General features: G+C 38.1%; 2 protein-coding genes across 2 annotated transcripts; both read right to left on the reverse strand.

Moving 5' to 3' along the window:
* Positions 1 to 25: 25 nt before the first annotated feature.
* Positions 26 to 21,187, reverse strand: LOC112053511 (UPF0605 protein CG18335). Its single transcript, XM_024092947.2, has 8 exons — positions 20,988 to 21,187; positions 19,511 to 19,649; positions 18,287 to 18,383; positions 9,513 to 9,688; positions 8,822 to 8,984; positions 8,006 to 8,144; positions 933 to 1,031; positions 26 to 384 (listed from the first exon to the last, which is right to left on the reverse strand). The coding sequence occupies exons 1-8, from the start codon at positions 21,032 to 21,034 to the stop codon at positions 315 to 317; spliced, it is 930 nt and encodes a 309-aa protein (XP_023948715.2). The 5' UTR covers positions 21,035 to 21,187; the 3' UTR covers positions 26 to 314.
* Positions 2,007 to 7,831, reverse strand: LOC112053510 (elongator complex protein 3). Its single transcript, XM_024092946.2, has 7 exons — positions 7,180 to 7,831; positions 6,633 to 6,797; positions 5,925 to 6,039; positions 5,103 to 5,353; positions 4,071 to 4,236; positions 3,011 to 3,223; positions 2,007 to 2,243 (listed from the first exon to the last, which is right to left on the reverse strand). Exons 1-7 carry the CDS (start codon positions 7,740 to 7,742, stop codon positions 2,052 to 2,054), a joined length of 1,665 nt encoding a protein of 554 aa, XP_023948714.1. The 5' UTR covers positions 7,743 to 7,831; the 3' UTR covers positions 2,007 to 2,051.
* Positions 21,188 to 21,695: the final 508 nt, after the last annotated feature.

Consider the following 21,695-nt stretch of genomic DNA (forward strand, 5'->3'; position numbering starts at 1 on the left):
TATCAGAACTTAAATTTAAATCGAAATTTTCTGATTATGAGGTTAAATTAGCCTATTTTCAATATCTTTGATTCTGTCTATTTACGTAAAGGTATTGAAACTGTAAGAAGTGACGATTTAAATAGAAATGCTCACAAAATTTATATGATAAATAAAAATATATCTAGAGTAGGTGTATGTAGGTTTTTATTTATAATATTATTAGATAATTTATTTAATAATTTTCCTACTTCAATAATTAATACATTAATCAGAACTTGTCTGTGATTGGGTGGCGAATGGATAATAATGATTTCTTCTATATTTCATAAACGCTATGGTTTGAAGTCACCCCGCAGCCATCTCTTAGCATCTCTTGTGTCATTTCCGTATGTTTTTCCAAATCTGTAATAATGGACGAAATTAACAGTTTGAGTTGATCCCGATAAATTATGATATTGCTTGGTGGGTCTAAACGCTACATTCCGTCTCCAGTAACGAGGTGCCTGGCCCTGTTTTAGTGGACCATGTGAATTGCCGGTGAATTCCCGATAAATGTTGACAAAAAGCCCAACATTTAGCACATGTCAAGGCCTTACAGGGAATGACCACTTCAGTGACCAGCACATTCACAGATCGCCATCGTAGACTTGATTGCAGCGCTGCTGAGACACCTGGACATGAAACTTCGTGACTGATACCACGGACTATGGTCCCACCCAGTGACCTGCAGTACTTGCAGGCGGCTACCACCGTAACAGGCAATCCGTACCGACGTCCACTGCAGGACAAAGGCCTTTTGTAGGGACTTCCAAACATTACGATCCTGAGCAGCCTGCATCCAGCGTTTTACTTATGGATTGACTGGAGTATAGATCGAACAAATAAAACAGGCAATCGCCAAGTCAGATTCTTCTCATCTCAGGAGAACCCTAATATTTTTGAACCTTTACCTGAACACACATCCTGGTACATGGCCCGCGTAGTTGGGTAGCATGCCGACATGCTTGTGATAGATCTCCGTAGGGTTAATGGACATTGGCGGGTCAGGTCTGGTGAAGGAAAATGTAAGTAAACATTAGGAAAAAGGTAATCAGGTTTTGGAGAAAAGAAATTACTTAAATAAGCAGTTATTCTTCTTCATAAACAGTCGATGGACGTCCACTGCTGCATCGGTCTCTTGTTTAGGACTCAAAACAGTACGGTTTTAAGCCGCATGCATCTCTATGGGGAACAAGTAATCCAAACAACACTGCGTTCTCCATGCAGTTCACATTCCAGCACCTTAGTTAATAAGAAAACATGAATATGGATAATAAAATTCTTTGTAGGTAGTTTTCACTATAAAAAGGTTGCACCGTCGTATTTACTAACGCCAAAGAATTATAACTCTAGATAAAGGGTTCAGGCTGACTATTTTGAATGTTCTAACGTGTCTAGTAATGAGCCGATGTTGTAAACTAAATCACTATTTATCAAATTTTAGACAAGATAGACAAAATGTCTAGTCCTAGACTTTTTGAGACGCTAGACCATGGAAAGTGGACCTTTTGATAGTGAACGTTTTAGGTCACTGGACATTAGGGAACTAGACATAATAGGTGATAGGTCATTAGACACGTCAGCATACTAGACATTTTAGACAGTTAAGCAATTGCTTAGGGCATCCCGTTGAGGGGGCACCAACAAGAGAAAAAAAAGCGAGCACATGAAGGCCATTACAAAATTCGCGCGTTCGAAGTTAACGTTAATATGTAGGTTAGTACCTACATATTAACGTTAATTTCGAACGCGCGATGTTCACCATAATATTCTACGTACTACTTTTTTTTAATAAATTATTTGTAGTTTACTTAAGGATATGGCAGTCCACAGGGGAAGATTGCTGGCATCAAGTTACCATAAACAGGTTCTGGTTTTAAACCTCTGGACATAAACAGTCGATTTGGACATAGTCAGCCTGAATGAAATACAGTAGCAATATCGTTATTATTACACAATACACAGGACAAAAAATAATAAACAAATTAATTATTCTTATTTTTATTATATTATACAATTTATACACAACTTCACAGCATCTTAACCATGTACGGTCCCTCCAAATGGTAACCAATTTTAGCGTAATAGTTCCGAGTACCAACTCCCGATATAACGGCTATTTTGTCTGAGCCATGCTCCTCCCTGGCGATACGTTCTGCTTCCTCCATTAGAAGCATACCGAAACCTTGGTGCTGGAACTTTGTCGGGTCTCTAGCATTCACCTGGAAGTTAAAATAAGTTAAAATCATAAACAATGATAGGTATAGAATTAAAAGTCACATCAATCAAAGAAAAATTAACCGCCTTCAATAGCGAAAACATTCCCTGAAATACATTTGAATACATTCTAAAGGAAAAACCCAGTCTCTATACAAACGGGCCCAAGTTATACAAATGATACAGAACTGAAAATTGGCCATAAATTAGGACAATAAAAGGAGATCTCGTGAAGCCAATTTTCAAATAAATCTATATTTGCCTAATCAGTTAAATTTCTTGTTACAGGTGGGCATTCATATCCCTTTGACAAGAAATTTAGTGCATTGTCAGTGTCAAACTGACAGGCTAAAGATTTGAAACATAGAATCAAATGATATTTGACAATGACACGTTATGTATAAATAAATCACAAGTATACATAAATTAAACCCAAATGTTACATGTTCCCCGATTACAGGCTTTATTAACATTCATTATTTATGTTATTGTAGAGGGGAGGTATCAGTGTTGGTATAAATAAGAGGGTATCTAATGACTTGGGTTCAGTTGTTTGTTAGGCAGCGTAGACACCGTCACGCTGCCAGTCGCGTTAGTGATTCTGTGCAATAATGTTTTATGTTGTAATTATTGATAATGTTTTGTATTATATTTTTGTTAATCACGAATTGTTTAGTGTGGGCATGGAGAACATGTCAGGTAGCGAAACTGTTGAGTGTTGTTCCATCCTAAAGGGATCCCTTAAACCTACTCCCAAGGTCACACAACTCACCGGAACAACAGATCCATAGACGTGCAACTCCCGCACAATACTGCACTGATGGAAATTAGAATTAGGTCCCGGCTTCAACTCTGGCCGGTAAGTGTCCTTCGCACATTTCCTGAGACGCAGCAGACCCACAAGTATGTCTTGGTCTGGGTCTTCGTATGACAGGAACGTCTCCCATCCACCATTGGCTACGTAATCACGTCTTATTAATTCCACCTGAAATTAGACAAGAGGACTTTTAAAAATGGGTGTTACATGCAATTATATCCGATTTTTGTAGTAAAAGTAGCCAAGTAAGTCTTCATAACATCACCTATTTGCCAGAGAAACTCCCGTCAAAATCAGTCCAGCCGTTTCAGACATTAGGTTAATTTTTTATGCTTTGCTTAAAGTGCTTAATTTTTTTTTAAACCAACCTAGTGAATATAATGGGCTAAAAAGGTTATGATCCTATGACATACCGAGATCTTTGCTGATTTAGGTTAAACCCTTTTAACTCATTTGAGGCTGGTCTTTACTAAATCAATGCTAATATTACAAATGTGAATTAAAATCTGTTTGAGCAGAACATACTTTAAATCCGGAAAAATCCAAGGTTCTTGTGGGTTTTCACGCAAACAGAGTCGCGGGCGTCCGCAAGTATATTATATAACTAGCGGACGCCCGCGCCAGTAGACCTCCTTAATCCGGAACTGTCGCAAATCCGTTCTTAGCAGACACCTACGAACTATAAACTATGTCCCTGCCAAATTTCATTTTATATTTCATGTTCGAGATTTCGTGCGTGACCTTTTGCATATCCTACTAATATAATAAATGCGAAAGTTTGTATGAATGTTTGGATGTATGTTTGGATTTTTGTTACTCTATAACGCCTCAACTAATAAATAGAATTAGCTGAAATTTGGTATTAAGATATATTGTAGCCTGGATTACCTTTTATCCCGGAAAAATCCATGGTTACCGAGGGATTTGTGAAAAACTAAATTCCACGCGGACGAAGTCGCGGGCGTCCGCTGGTTAATATTATAATGACAATAAATTTGTATAGAAACATGTATACCTCATAAGGTCTGACTTTGTTGTGTATCTCCTGTATGCCGACCTCCCTGGTCCTCACATCCCTGCAGTCGGTGCCGAGGTCAGCCATGCGTGCCAGAGCAAGCTCCCTCAAGTTCCCGTGCTCTACCCCAGACGATACCAGAGGCATGGGGATGTCGCGTTGGACTCTGGAATGACACCTCAGTGTGATTTATGGCAATCTTAATCAGGAAAAGGTGTGAAGGAATCGAAACAATAGTAAATATTAATTGAACGGTAAGATTAAAATTATTAAAATGTGGCAAAAGCACATGCACAGGGCTTTTAACTCGGGAGTATACATACAAATTGTACAAAATTAAAAAGTAGTTTTTTTTATTCTTTTACAAGTTAGCCCTTGACTACAATCTCACCTGATGGTAAGTGATGATGCTGTCTAAGATGGAAGCGGGCTAACTTGTTAGAAGGAGGAGGAAAATCCACGTACTTGGCAGTACGTCTTTGCCGGTAGGGTGGTAACTAGCCACGGCCGAAGCCTCCCACCAGCCAGATCTGGACCAATTAAGAAAATCTCAATCTGCCTAGCAGGGGATCGAACCCATGATCTCCGTTTATTAAATCCACAGCGCATACTACTGCGTTAAAATATTGTATTTTTAATTACTGACTGACTGACTGAATGTTCGCCACATCTATACAATATTATAAAGCTAAAGAGTTTCGTTTGTTTGAACGCGCTAATCTCAAGAACTTCTGGCCTGATTTGAAAAATTATTTCAGTGTTATATAGCCCATTTATCAAGAAAGGCAATAGGCTATATATTATCCACGTATTCCTACAGAAACCACGCGGGTGAAACCGCGCGGCGTCTACTAGTGTTAGATATAATCATAATCAAGAGATAGTGATTAAGAATCCCACATACATGGAAAATATTTCCCTATGAGATTAGAATGTCATAAAGGATATATTTTCTTTTTATTCATGAGGGGAAAATATCTTCCAAAGCCCTTTTTACACATTGTCTATTATTTTGTTAGTAAAGAAACATACCTGTAAACCCTAGTCCACGGGGGCACCAAAGCCAATATCTTAGCAATCAAATCCACAAGTGTAGAAGGCGGATAACTTCTATACCTCCCCGTCTTCCACAGTTCATATAATCCTGTACCCCTAATCACTAAAGTCGGGTAAATTTTTAAACCATCAGCTCTGAAAGCTGGGTTTTCAAAAAACTCAATGAACTGTTCAACATCTCTCTCAAAATCCACATTGGGGAGATCAGGCATCATGTGGACTACAATCTAAAAAAAATTAAGGTAAAGTTAATTCAAAAACATACATGTACTTTTAAAAAAGTATTAAAATTCTAGAACCCATCTCACGAGATTACCTTAATGTGGAATGTTCAGTCAACTGTTACTCTCTTCTAGGACCAAGGCACTTTGAACCCTCGTAACTTTAATTTTAAGTTTTCAACTATAATTACCACCATCATTTTAAATTAAATTGTGACAATTTGACCTTTCAAAAGTGCTTGTAAACTAAGCCTAACTGAAATAAATGATTTATTGGGTAGCTACGCAATACAATAAACTAGCTCAGGGGACCCTCAAATCCTTACCAGAAAATCATGATCAAACTGGGCTAAAAAATTTTGAAAACGAAAAAGAGCTGATGAAAATGTTTTCTTAATAAAACCTAACCATTTAGATGGTAGTGGGGTCCATTGTTTTATATTCACCAGGGCCCTTGGTCACCTAGCTATGCCACTGGTCAATTATCCTTTGAAATTGCGAAATGCTTTGACCTACACATATTTTCTTATTCTTATACAAATATGTATAAATTTAAACAGCATATTTTTGGAATTACCTTATATCCAGCGTCTTTAGCCAAGTTGAAGTTCTCACACACAGCTTTGACTGTGTGCCCTCTATTTGTGTCTCTGGCTATGTCTTCATATACTGACTGTACTCCTATCTCTAACCTGAAAAAATAAAAACAATATACATAAATACCAAATTAAAACTATGTATGTATTCTACGGTGTTAAAAATTATCAACTGCTCTTTGCCACCACTTCTTTTTCTTAGAGAAGTGGCTATACGGGTCTACTACTACTTAAAAGAAGGTCTCAACCCTATCTAACAGTTTCTGTATGGCTGCCAGCAAATATGAAAATTTTGTTAATATTTTTAATATTATATAGAGTTGCCTAAAGTCATACCATAGCATAAGTCTTATACCAATAATATGACATACTGTCATAAGGTTCAACCTTACCCTTAGATACTGTCAATAGTATTATACTTAGCCCTTATACTTTAACTATTTATATATTACCACCACTTTGTGCATTGAAAACCAATATTATAAATGGCAAAAGTAAGTCTGGTAGTTGTTGGATGCAGGAATAAATGATCTTGGAGAAGAACATAGGCTACTTTTTATCCCCTGAAGAATTCCTGTAGGATTTGTGAAAAACTAAATTCACATGAAAATATTTGCAGACATCCACCAGTCTGTCATACATTTTTTCCTTGAAACAACTTAATTTCATAATACAAAAATGTACTTTACCTTGTGCATCCATAGTTGAGCATGTCACTCATATGTCTCTGCAAGCAGTAGTCAGGTCGGGTCTCTATTGTGATGCCAATACACTTGGTCTTGGCTCTCTCAGAGAACTTCACAGCCTCTGCCACACAACTTGATGTGTGACCTGACAGAGCATCATGTAGATTTCTGTAAAGTTTAATAATAATAATGATAATATTATAGATAATATAATACCCTACTGGCAAAGACATACACCAAACAATTTAATTTTCCGGTACAATGTAGTGTAGAAACCGAAAGGGGTGTGGAGTTTCATTCTTCTCCTAACAAGTTAGCCCGCTTGCTTCTTAGACTGCATCATCACTTACCATCAGGTGAGATTGTAGTCAAGGGCTAACTTGAAAAAACAAACTGAGTGCTGGACAGTGTGGCACTTTTTAGGATGTGACCCTTGTTCCTTTAGAGCAGAGATGCCCTGTTTACATACAATGGTTCATTCATCAAATACTACTGTAAAAATAAATACAACTTTATTTAAATAAGTTAAATAGTCTCAAACATTCCTTACCTTATAAAATAGTCCCTATAGTCTTCGGGTAGACTCATAAAAGTACCGCCCATGACAATAAACTCAACTTTATCCACACTGTGACCCAACTGTTTCAACTGTTCAACTCTATGACGCGTTTGCAAATATGGATTGTATCGAGCTCTGATAGCCCTCATAGACGTCGGCTCGTAACCTGTGTAACTCTGGGTGGAGTATTCGAAATCCGAATCGGGCCCGCCGGGGCAGTAAACACAAATATTCCCCGTGAAGTTTATATGCGGACAACGATGGGGTTTACACATAACCGCTACCACAGCAATCCCAGACGCAGTACGTATTGGTTTAGCCTTCAATTTGGGCAGCAATATACTCTTGGCATCAGCTGGAACTGCAGCAATGATGTCTACTAGCCGTGGCGATGTACCGAGACCGTATTTCGAAGAGATCCGCGTCTTCATCTTGTTGAGGTTAACATCTTTGCCTTGACGGTGTGCGATCAACAACTCCTGTATTATCTCCGATATCACTATCACCATTTTCTCCTCTTTAGAGAGGTTCGGCATTGGCTTCTTCTTCGTCATTTTCTTTCTTTAAATTTGATTTGTAATGCAAAATACAAATAAAACTGCGTGTTTTCAACTCACATTTCACAATCACAAATTCGTCAATCGTCAACTGACATTGACAGTGGCAGCTGATTTGTCAAATGTCACTTGTGAATACAAATGTCAGTAAGATAACTCGAAAGTTACGATTTACGCAAAACTTTATAAGCATTGCTAGGGAATTTAATAATTTCATATCCAAAAATATTGTATTTTAGTAAAAATATTGCTCGACTTACTTGACTACATTTACTGGTGCCCATTCAGTGCTCTGCCGTCGTCTGTAGTTAGACGAGAAGTCGCATAGAGCCGAGTTGGTGAGCTTCTTTGATGATTCACCAAATCTTTGGAAGCCGTATGGAACATTACCAGTAAAACCTAGGAAACAACACAATATTAGGAATCCACATTATATTAAACAGCGTGATGTGTGAAAAACGATATATTTATAATACATATTTTAGCACAAATCGTCGACTCTCCACATTTTAAATTCTGACTAAACAAATGTTATTAATATTGCTCACCAAAAATACCACATTTTTATAGAGAAAATATTTGTATTCCAGATAAAAGTTGGTAGTTATGTCCAAGAAGTAAAATTACTTCAATTTATTCCATAGTAGCTATAAACCGACGATTGTGTTCCAAAGATTAACGAGAATGGATGAAGCAAAAGAAAATGATATGCAAGTATTTTATCAAGCAAGACGTAATTTTGCCTGAAAACTTCAGTAATCGTCTGAGGACTCGAGGTACAAAATGGATATTTTAAACTTGTAACTAAGTTTTAAAAATAACTCACGAACTGACTGAGAAGGATTGAATCCCCAAATTTGGTTTCGTACAAATGAATCATGAATTTTGCCGTATGACATCACAAAAAAATATACCTATTCTAAAAATATATTTTCATTGGAAAAGAAAACAAACCCAATGCAGTCAAAAACGTCATTAGAGCATGTCATGAAAAATAAATGATTTTTTGAAACTCTGTAGAGGTTTTACACTATATTTCAACGTAGATGTAGATACTCTATGCTCATATCCTTTACCTTTTATCATGTACTTGTCTGGATTGCTATTCTCCATAAAATATGGGCTGGTAGAGTGAGTAGCTGGAGACAGTTTCGGTTCGTCCATCGGCACATCCCGCAATATCCCTGCGCACTCTGGCCTTACCACCACTAATGGTAATTTGAACTCCGCTGTTGCAGACTGATGGACACGAACATTTATTTAAAATTAAATTGAAATTGCACATCACACATCTCAAAAAACAGTCGGATTACGTATATTCTTCAAGTTAAACTGTCAAACTGCCTTTATGTTTCTGCAATATCCCGCAATTTTCTTTTTATTCTTCATCCTTTTAAACATTAACTCTCGCTTTAAACTTCTCGTCCCTTTTCGTGTTTTCATCTTCAGTCAAATCTCCTTTCTTTCGTTTCATCAATTTTCGCCATTCACTTCAGACATAAGCCAAGCACCTTGATGTCCTTTCTTCCATAATTCAACTTTTGCAATGTCTGTATCTCTCCACCATTCAGACTCCAGATATAATTGGGTTATTACTATTAGATTACTAGTATTTTTGAGGGCAGATATATCTATTTTGGATGACATTGCATCATAGTCAATATTTCAGTATGATGAAATGCTTCATTCTAATCTTCACTTTACACCTAATTCGTTTAACTCTGCCTCCCTCCGTTTTGTTTAGGCAAAAGCGTTTAGTTCACTTACAAATCTGTCAACTAGGTTCCAGGGTTTTCCTTTCCCAGCTTGCAGGTCAACCACTCTTTCCAACTGGTTACGTGCTGCTCGCTGATTTAGTTGGGACTTTTGGAACTCTGACAAGGCTTCTGTTGCAGCTACTGTGTACCGCTGGCCAAAGTGTGCGTTCAGCCGAGGCAAGAATCCTATCGCACATAGGTGAATAGATTGACATTTTGTCTGCTCACAACAAAATTTACCTACTGTATCTATTTTATAATATAAGTTTCTTTCAGAATTTGGGGTCACACCTTCCAAGTCACAACGTTTCCAAGTATTTGATTCTAACAAGGACTTTGAATTGTAGACCTTAACTTCGGTTCCATTTAAGTAGTTTAGACACTATTGCATTGAAATTTTATGCATATCTACTTTGACGGCATCAGGCGCACCAACTTTGTGCATGCCAGTTTCGTCTTTAGACATTACAAAAATCAGATAAACTACGAGTACGAAGAATTTTACAAGTTTGCGAAAACTCGAGGCAGTGTTTACGCGTATCTTGATCATAGTAAAACTTAATGTAAGTCATTTTAGGTCCCCAAAAATTATCGCTAAGACCTTTTAACATTAATGTGATTAATAATACCTACCTACCCTGTCTTCGGTCGTCATTTTTCATTGTCATTTAAGTGAGAATTACGAGAAAATCCGATATCCTATCGCGAAGCTTAATGGTTGAATGGTTTGGTCAGGGCACCATAATGAGGACCTCCTATCTGTATCCGATCTTTGATCCAGCGCCCAAGTGTGGACCTAACCTACCAAATGATCCTCATTCATAATATACCTAGTAGGCAGCTTTTCCAAACAGCCAATGTAGACTAAATTCGTAGGTTTAACTTCGAGAAATAAACCCTTATTTCTCGAAACAGTCTGCTCTCTTTTTGCTACAGATAAAAGCGGACAGCATCCAGCATCCTGTTGTTTGTAAATGCGATAGCTGCGAACTCGATCCATAGTTTATTGAAATCCAGAAACGAGGTGAAACTGTTTAAATTTCCCTACGCCTTTGAATATTTCATGACTGAGCATTCGGAGAAACATTATATTATACCTATTGATAATAATAATTGTAAACGAGATGTGTCCCGTTAGCCTGGGTACGATCTGATAGCCAGGCGCAAAAAGCAACGTAGTATGACCCCTTGAGGGGGAGTCACCTTATGAACTGTCCCCCTACAGCAAAATACAAGCTCATTTTGCCCGAGTGCCCCATATATTAATATGAAAATGCATTTACGGTTTATCGAATTGTACTTTGGCGCGAACAAAAAATGTGACCATGATTTAGCATTTAATTACATTAATTCCTGTATCCAAAAGTTGTCTGGTAGATCAACTACCAATGATATTAGTCTATAAGCAATAAGACTGCCTTTGCACATACTTGTTTTTTACGTTTTCTTTTGTCTTCTTTGTAATTGTTTTTGTTTTGTGCAATAAAGTACCTATAAATATAAATAAAATAAAAAGATTTATACAGCGGTATAATTTACAGATAATAAACAACTTAACACGTCATAGCGTAAGACACAAAACATGAACCAGCTGTTTCAATCATATAATCGTCTTCGACGAACCAACCAACCAGAAACAATTCGATAATCTCTCACGATGATGATGATGCTGTACCTACTTAATGATAGATTTCTGTCGTGTGATACTTGCATGAAATTTAATGCAAAATGTTTGTAATGTATCTACTTGAACCGTTTTGCGTCTTCTCCGAGGCGTGTAGCTCGATAACCAGACGTAAGTGGAACGGATAGGACTGGTACCGTTTTGTTTTAGCTCCAAGATATGCCACTGTTCACGTCCGATACGCAGTTACGCGGTTTTATGACTATTCTTATTAAGGGACGTCATAACTGTAAATTATTACAAGAACGTATCCGATAATAAGTTTCCTTCTCAGTAATTCCTCTTCCTTTGAAAACTGGTAATAAAATATTCTACAATCAAGTGTACAGTTAACTAGTAGACGCTAATGACTTCGTCCGTGTTAACCTTAACCCTTAACATTCTTAACCCTTCTTAATCATGATCATTATCAGCCGATGACGTCCATAGACTTCTCTTAAGGACTCCAAGCAACAAGGTTTTGAGCTGCCAGCATCCAGCAACCGGTTTGATATCTTGAGTCTACCTAATGGGGGTCGAGCAACACCACGCTTTCCGTTGCGGGGTCAATATTCTAGTACCTTGGGACCCCAATGTCCATCAGATCATCGAACGTTATGCCTCGCCCATTGCCATTTCAGCTTTGCGACTCGTTGAGCTATGTAACTTTGATTTTTATCTTCATTGGGCATATCTCTGATTACCCCTTATCCTAACAATTTTACACTCACACAAAGTTTCCCAATTATCCCCATTTTATACAATTTGTAGGTCCAATGCGTGCCATAGTTAAAAACCTTGTGAACGCTACTGCATGCTGGCCATAAGTTTACAAATAGGTAGTATATTACTATTTACATAATACACTCGTAACATTCATAAGTTAAATCAGATTACCGGTGATTCCAGGTACTCGGCTGTGATTGAAAAGGGCCTTGCGTAATCAGAGGAAATCCAATTGTAACTGTGATGAGGCTTCTGTTATTCTTTTATCTTATCTAATAGCACAGATCAAAAATATGTGCCTACCCACTTAATAAAAAATTGTTATGCCTCTATGGTCCAGTGCGGAAACAGATCAGTAGGCCTAAGATAATGCGCCACGATATGACATATTATTGTCGACCAATAACGCTGAACCGGAAATATCGCTCTGGGAGTTTTGTTGTGATGGGACGAAAGAGAGTACGATATTTTCGGGTCGGCCGCTATCGGTCTAATTTGTAGGTTTATCTTTTCAAGATTCTCGCTTTTCAAGAAATAACAAAAGGAACCTAAAACCGCAAATCTGCAAAAAAAATCAAAAATTCATTTATTTCAAGTAGGCTCAGTATACAAGCACTTTTGATACGTCAGTTGACTATTTGTAAAGATTCTACCACCGGTTCGGAAGGCAGATTCTGCTGAGAAGAAACCGGCAAGAAACTCAACAGTTGCTTTTTAAAAAAAATCATACAATAATATCATCAGTTGATGACAACATTACAATTTCTTATAGATTTACTTCCTGTGTGAAGGTGGAAGCTGATCCAACGGCCTCCAAGCAACTTTATCATTAAGGAACTCATCCATGGTGTAGTAACCTCGACTAAGCAAATGTTTTTTAACACATTGCTTAAAGCTATGCATTGGCAGGTCCATCACAGTCTTGGGGACCTTGTTACAGAATTGCATGCATTAGAGTAACGTGGTGAACTCCAAAACATTTCTTACCTAATGGAGTGAGGAGGCCTGTACATTGACGACAAATATTGTTGTAATACAGAATCGTGTGAATCAAGACTCAAGTTATGTGTGGTTTACTACCTTGATAGATAGACATAATAAACTCAAACCATATTATACGTACCTTCTATAAGGTTCGTACATATAGTACACGTGAACGCCCCTGGCACTCGTGACCACGAGTTATTTTAACGCTAGTGTTTTTTGGGTACCACAGGCATTTAATATTTCATCATCATCATGTCAGCCGACGGAAGTGCACTGCAGGACATAGGTGTTTTGTAGAGACTTCCAAACATCACGATCTTGAGCCGCCTGGATTCAGCGAATCCCTGCGAATCGCTTAAGGTCGTCAGTCCACCTGATGGGGGTTGACCAACACTGCGCTTTTAAGTGCGGGGTCGCCATTCCAGCACCTTGAGACTCCAACGTCCATTGGCTGGTAGAACTATGTGCCCCGCCCATTGACACTTCCGTTCGCGACACGATGAACTATGTCGGTGACTTTGGTTCTTTTGCGGATCTTCTCATTTCTGATTCGGTCACGCAAAGATACTCCTAGCATAACTCGTTCCATCGCCCGCTATGTGACTCTTAGCTTTCTTATGAGGCCCATAGTTAGCAACCATCGCTATAACGGGCGTATGATCCCTTAAAATAAAATCCAGCACAATATATATAGCAATACTGTCTCACATTTTATGACTGCGCGTGCCAAGAGCATTGGCGTATAGTATACGTACTTTGTACAAAACTATCCCATGGTCATAATGATCATAAAATTTAAACGTGTGAAAATTTTTAACTGGTGCATAACGGACTTGTAGCCTACCATATACCTGTGTGAACAGACTGGTATTCGATTCGTAAAAATAAGTGAAGTCCAGAAAAGTTATTCTGGATTCTATGGATATATATATGGACTAGGTATTCTCAAATATTCTAAATAGTATGTTCAACTAATTCATAATCATCATCATTATCATTACCTACTACATTTAAATGACCTACTACAGGGTAAATCCTCTCTCCCTTCATAAGAAATGGGATATAGACCCACCACGCTGTTCCACTGCGGGATGGCGGGCTTAGTATGATAACAATGTTATACTCTTTACTTTAATGATGTCAATGATGTCAACGACCTGGACTGGACTGACAGCACCGGGGTGTAACACTACTTCAACTTCCCAACTCCAGGCGTTGATTTTTTTTTTTTAATTTTAGGAGATATGAAAGCTCAGTACTTCATATCCCAAGGATTCGAATTCAGGATCTTGTGATCCGTAGCTGCATTAGCTAACCACTGAACCAACAAAACTGTTAATAATTAGGAAAAAAATACAAGAAATATATAGGCACTAAGTTCTTTGTTGTACCTACTGGTACTGTAGGTACATTATTAAGAATACAATTTATGACAGGAGTCCACAGATCTGCATCGTAACGGATTTGTAATTTTGCGGTAAATAAAATCCGTTCGATTCGATGCGTACGATGCGGATCAGTGGACGCATTTGTGACTATAAATACAAATAATACTAAAATCCATTTGTTGCGATGCGTCCGATACATACGATCTGTGGACGCCTGCCATTACTTAGTTTGATGAAAATATTCTTCGATACTCGTTAGCGAATCTCTACTTGCGAGACAAATCTCATGCTAAAGTCAATGACGTCATAACAAGGGTATGCGTTCGGTAATTTTAACCGTGACCATATTTGAGCATCGAGAATGATTCAGGGTCCAAGGCTTACAAAACTTGACCACATGTTTGACCAATTACTGATACAATTTCATGCAATTATTTTATCTTATTATAATTTACTAGCGAGCTGGTTTTGCTCGCTTGACACTTATTAAGTATTTTCTTGCAGACGATGTCGTGGGCAACTCTACAGTAATATTATAAAGGCCTTTGTTAGTTCGCTTAATTGAAGCGAATAGACTCCAAAGCTACTAAGCCAATTAAAAAAAAATCATTATAGCCAGCCCATCCCAGCACCCATCAGCGAGTATCACAGGCTATATTTTATGCCCGTAATCTCACAGGAACTAGAACAATACGATTGAAAGCGCATGGGGGCTGCTAGTCTATCTTTGCTCAGGATTCCATCCCGAATAAACTATCCGACTTAACTTTTCTCCAAAAGTGTACATAGTAAAGTTAACATAATTGACTGTTTTGAGATGATGATCTCAATTTATGTATTAACCTCAGGAAACTATGCATTCTTTAGTTACCGGTTCAGTGCAATGAGTCACTTTAGAGTCATGTTTCGTGAAATCTTTTTACTTAATTCTTTAACTGGGCCATTTTTATAATTTACATTTAAAAAGTGCTTAAATTTTTAGCTGGTAGCGGCTTCGGCCATGGCTAGTTACCACCCTACCGGCAAAGACGTATCACCAATTGATTTAGCGTTCCGGTACGATGCCGTGTACAAACCGAAAGGGGTGTGGATTTTCATCCTCCTCGCAACAAGTTAGCCCGCTTCTATCTTAGACTGCATCATTACCATGTGTGATTGTAGTCAAGAACTAACTTGCAAAGAATAAAAAAAAGTACAAACTTGGATATTTGATCATTCATTCATTCATATTTGTAGCTCCAGCCTACCTTTTACATCCGTAACCCAAACAAACGTCTAAAAGTAGGCAATCTATACTACAACAACAATTTAAACAACTTCACTTTATAAAGATAATCAATATAAACTTTGCGTCAAAAGAATGAACCTTAAACAAACACTGAATCACCGCACTGCACCGTATCACTTGTTTAACGTCCAGGCTTTACAGGTTTACCTTCTCTGACGGCGCAAACATGGCCGGTTCTGATAACGTGAAGAAGCATTTGCTTAAAATGTTTACCAACGACCGTTAACATGCATTTTTGGAATCATTTAAGTAATATTTATTATTTACATTCTGTTTACACGGTGACCGACTTTCCGCATTAGGACAGAGGTATATTTTTTACGTAACGGTCGTATGGTCAATGGCATCTTGGTAGAGATTTTATAGGATATGGTCCATTTCAGTTCCACTCTTGTACCCCGTATCATTAAAATTTAAAAAATACAAGGATCTTATTAAAATTTATTAAAGTGAATAAATGTAACTAAATAAAAAGAAATAAATAAAATTAAAACCCAAGTTTTTGAGTTTTAACAAGATGGCGCCCTTAAAGCAACTATGACATGTCAATTGACAGCAAACGTCAAATCGATTACTGCATTGAAAACGTCATCAAGCCGCCATTATTATTATTAGTGTTGCATTACTTGGGAGATAATGAATATTATTTCGAAAGAATTAAAGTAGATTTGTATAACCAAAAATAGTTAAAAAATATATTTTGTTTTATTTCCGCTAGGGTACAATGACTGGACCTGGGCTCCATACAATTTTGGACCATCCACCTTTAAATATTTCTTATTTGCTAATATTAACCAGTGACAGGACGGACTTTGGGGTCCCCAAAGCGCAGTTGGTCGACGCCCCTCTAGGTGGACTGAGGACATTAAGCGGGTTGCAAGGAGCCATTCGATGCTGGCGGTTCGAGACCGTTGTTTTTGGAAGTCCATGCAAGAGGCCTATGTCCAGCAGTGAACGTCCATCAGCTGGTAAGGTAGGTAAGGTGAAGTAACCTGTAACTGAGGAATACTCAATAGTTTCCCCAACACTGCGCTTTCTAGTGCAAGGTCACCATACCAGAACTTTGGGACCCCAACGTTCAATGACTGTTCGAACTATGTGCCCTGCCCATTGCCACTTGAGCTTCGCGACTCGTTGAGCTATGTCAGTGACTTTGGTTCTTCTGCTGATCTCCTCATTTCTGATTCGATCAAGCAGAGATACTCCGAGCATAGTTCGTTCCATCGCCCGCTGTGTAACTCTGAGCTTTCTTCCCGTAAATAGAGGCCCAATAGTAGACTATTTCCTATAGTAAGCTATGTAAACAGGCTGATAATAATAATAATTATTATTATTATTGTGCAATGACATTCACGCGACGTGGTTCTTCATAGTATTAGTGTATATTGCGTATCTTTATTATACTTGCGGCATATTGCAGCACATTTTAAACGTCTTCGCTGATTTGTATTACACAATCCTATTGTTTCAGTTTTGATTTTCCAAGTAAGTAGTCTGTATGTGTGGTGTGGTTAACCTATGTGGGTTCGGATCAAATGGTCCTGGCTTCGACACCACTGGTTCGTTTGGTAGAGCGGAGCCATTTGACTTCTTTTTTTTTATACAATAGGCTTGCAATTGACTAAAATTAAGCGTGATGGAAAGCATTAATGCGGTCTTAGTTTGAACGCGATTACCTAGAACAGCGTTTCCCATCAGGTGGGTCGCGACCCGGTACCGGGTCGCCAAAAAAAAAATCGGATCACAGCATTATGGAGGCATTGCTGCGATTTTAATTAAGTCTGGTCGATTTTGTTTATTGACTAATGTTACAATAATGATCACTCGACGGGCGTGTAGGTATTATGGGTCCAAAAATATAAGTGGGTGACGAAGGAGGAGTATGAAAGAAAGTAGAATAAAGGTTGGGAAACGCTGACCTAGAAGATGCTTCTACTGTTGCTTTGAAAGTGTTTCATTTCTAGGTGTCAGGAAACACAAACGCCGGAAGGGCATTACTTTGGTGTGCGAATTACTAATGTGGATGCAAATCGTTTTGTACAAGTTGCCTGGACATCCACAACATAGGGACCCCAACATTCATCGGTTCTTTGAACTATCTGCACTGTCCATTGCTACTTCAGCTTTGCGACTCGCTGAGCTATGTTAGTGACTTGGGTCGTCTGCGGATCTCCTCACGATTCGAACACACAGAGAAACTCCAAGCATAACTCGCTCCATCGCCTGCTGAGTGACTTTGAGCCTTCTATTACCATTAGCGACCAAGTCTCGCAGATTGATGATGATGATCAAAGAATATATTATACTTCAAGGAGATAAACTGAATGTACATATTACTACTATTTCCGTAAACGGAATATTTTAGAACTAAAATAGCGGCAATTTTAAATAGAGCTTTAGCTTTTATTTTTTTTTTCATCGAGGTACACTTACTTACTTTGAGAAACCAATTGAGAAAAACAAAAAAAAACGCAATATTTTTTTTTTATTGTTACCCGGGATCGAATTCTTGATTATTTTAACGCTCCTTGTTAATACACCACTACACCAAATGAATAGAATTTAGTAGAAATTAATGTCAGATTTCTGTACATACTAATTTATTTTCGGAACCAACACATGCATAATTTCCTATATACAAAAGACTTTGATGATGATGAAGATGATGATGATGATGATGATGATGATGATGATGATGATGATGATGATGATAAATAAATATACATTCTTACCCTCATATCCCGGTATCATGGGATGCTTGTAAACTGGATCACCGTTGCGAAACCTCGCGTTCACCACGTCGATGTCAGTTTGCGGCGGACGGTATATCTGATAAGGATTATAAGTATTTTGATGATAAACATCTCAACTGCATCTACACATGGCAGGTATTTCGAAAGTGTTGCCCGTAAACTAGGTAAGTGTATCCGTTATGTGTGTTTTACTTTTATTCTGTCTCTTTATAGTGTTTTAATCGATTTATTTGTGGAGCAAAAGTGATTGGTGTAGAAGAGTAATAAGTATGATACGAGTTATTCGAGGATCTGTTAGGTTTCGGAGTGTCATATCACATATCAGCCGATGGACGTCCACTGCAGGACAAAGGCCTTTTGTAGGGACTTCCAAACATCACGATCCTGATAAGCCTCCGACTCCTTTTAATTTTGGTCATACTTAAGTATCACCCTTTATTATAGGTAATTATGATAATATAATATGTCATTAATGATCTATTCTAAGATCATTAATGATGCTGGTATTTGGTTACGATTACGATAACGGTTTCTTTTGGGATTTATGTTAAGCACAATCTTCTATTAGGTATTTGGCGGCCTCCGTGGCGCAGTGGTATGCGCGGTGGATTTACAAGACAGATGTCCTGGGTTCGATCGCCAGCTGGGCTAGTTGAGGTTTTCTTAATTGGTCCAGGTCTGGCTGGTGGGAGGCTTTGGCCGTGGCTAGTTACCACCCTTATGACAAAGACGTACCGCCAAGCAATTTAGCGTACCGGTACGATGTCGTGTAGAAACCGAAAAGGATATGGTTTTTCATCCTTCACCTAGCAAGTTGGTCCGCTTCCATCTTAGACTGCATCATCACTTACCATCAGGTGAGATCGTAGTCGAGGGCTAACTTGTAAAGAATAAAAAAAAAAAGCTAGAGCGCTGTAAAATTGTTCATTTCTATGGCCACTTCGTTGTTAGTGACATTTGAATTGTGGTATCATAAAGATTCGATTAATTGTGGTATCAAATTCAAATAAGACGTGTTATAGGCGACAGGTTCGTCGACGAATGTAAGATAGCAGAATCACACCCCTGGACGGTAACCTGTGGAGTAGCGATGTGGGGGCCTTTAATGATTAAATCACGAACATTATAAAGTCAATATTTTCCGATAATTATTCCCTACTCATAATGAACTTGTCCAAAGTAACGCCTGCTAGTATACAATACCTGGAAATCGTCAGCGGTTCTATCAGACAGCACGAGCCGCTCCGAGTGACTGACGCTGGGGTCCAGCAGTATCTTGTGTGTGGTGGAGCCATATGTGTCGCCGATACGATACTTGTACTCTGGACAATGGCCCGTGTAACTAGAAATAAAGGAAATCTATACTTAATATTAAAATAAAGCCAAAGAGTTTGTTTGATTGAACGCGCTAATCTCATGAACTACTGGTCCGATTTGAAAAATACTTTCAGTGTTAGATAGCCCATTTATCGAGGAACGCTATAGGCTATATATTATCCCCGTATTCCTACGGGAACGGGAACCACGCGGGTAAGACCGCGCGGCGTCAGCTAGTTAATCAATATTATTGAAAAATTAATGTTCATGGTGCAATTTGCGGTCAGTTTGAGAGGGTTAGGCAACGAAACCCAGATGGTGTCATAAGTTTATAACAAAGCAATAAATTGCAGGATATTCAACATGATATACGATCGTGTCACGGTGTCGCGCGGGTCACAGAATCCGAAAATAATATCCTTTATGCTGTGACGACAGTGGACTCGTGATGTTTTCACTTTTTATTGCTTCATCTTATTATGTACAGTGTCAGAGTAAAGGCACACTTACTGAATGACCAACGACTGCTCCTTGATTTCATTACCAGCTCGGTTCAATTTATTTTATCATCAATCATCATCATATCAGCCGATGGACGTCCACTGCAGGACATAGGCCTTTTGTAGGGACTTCCAAACATCGCGATACTGAGCCACCTGCATCCAGCGAATCCCTGCGACTCGCTTGATGTCGTCAGTCCACCTGGTGGGGGGTGGGCCAACACTGCGCTTACAAGTGCGGGGTCGCCATTCCAGCACTTTGGGACACCAACGTCCATCGGCTCTTCGTACTATTATTTTAATTTTCATCATTACAGGCCGTGATTTCAAAATAGCTGCGTTTCATTAATTCAATTACAACTTATAGTTATTGCTTATGCTTATATTATAAGAACAATTGCTTATAGTTAATTTACAAGATACCAAAACATAAACATACTTATTTAAAATATTCTCTGTAGGTATATGTAGGTATATGTCTGTTTGTCCATGCTAATCTTTGGAACAGCTGAACCGATTTTAATGAGAAAGAATCTTCTCACTAAAATCGGTTCAGACAAGGAGGTTATTGAGAGTAAATTTTCGGAGTTGGTGAAAAATTTAATTTCATATGGACGAAGTCGCAGGCGTCCGCTAGTATTTCATGTAATTGATTTGGTCCGGAAAAAACGCAAGCGATTTATCTTTCCGATATGCCGCGGACGTGAGATACCACCATAGATATGTGTAGACTAAAATTGTAGGTAGGTACCTCTTCAAAGTTATTGTAATCACTCTAATTAAACATTAATCTCTATATGTCTCTTTCCGATGTCGAGCGTAGAGGGACCTATCTTTTATCAAGGGGATAAAGTAATACAAACCCAGGTATGTAGTGGGGCTGAGCAACGCTGACCAAATCCAACGCCATATTTGAAAAGGTAAAGCCGAATGTGTTGAACTGATTAAGTTTCGATTCCTAACTCATAATTTCAATGAGTGGAAAATAAAGGAAATGTCGATATTAGTACATTGGTAATTTGGAGTGTACCGAATGTTGTTTGACTGAACTTTGATTTACTTTTGACAATGCCAAATTGTCTAGTCATGGGTTTTTCAAAATTAATTTATAGTTTTTATTGGTTTAGAGGTTTTACTGATAAGTATTTTTTATGGATGTTTATAAAATGTGGCCCGCATGGACTACCTTGGAGAACTACCGATCCAACCACAAGTGGTCTCTAGCAATGTTAATATTAATTCTACAATTTGAACATGCTAAAATTAACATCTCCATTCTTCGGTGCTCCAGTTTCAGCGGCTTTTTTGGAGAATAGCAGTTAAATTCATTATTTATCGTTATAAACTTCTTCAAAGTAAAACCTACTTCTATTTAATGTAAAAAAATTTCAATTATGTGTGTTTTACTTGGGTTTGTATGAAATTATGTTTAGTCACCTACTAAGTACCAGAACCAGACTACCTACCTACTTCATATTGAAGTTTATTTAGAAAATTGGCAGATCGCCCTCATAAGAACTTTTGCGAAAGATGTTAACTTTATAAAAATAATTCAAAGGTCTCTTCTATTT

This window comes from Bicyclus anynana, chromosome 4, assembly GCF_947172395.1.
Source record: "Bicyclus anynana chromosome 4, ilBicAnyn1.1, whole genome shotgun sequence".
Lineage (NCBI taxonomy): Eukaryota > Metazoa > Arthropoda > Insecta > Lepidoptera > Nymphalidae > Bicyclus > Bicyclus anynana.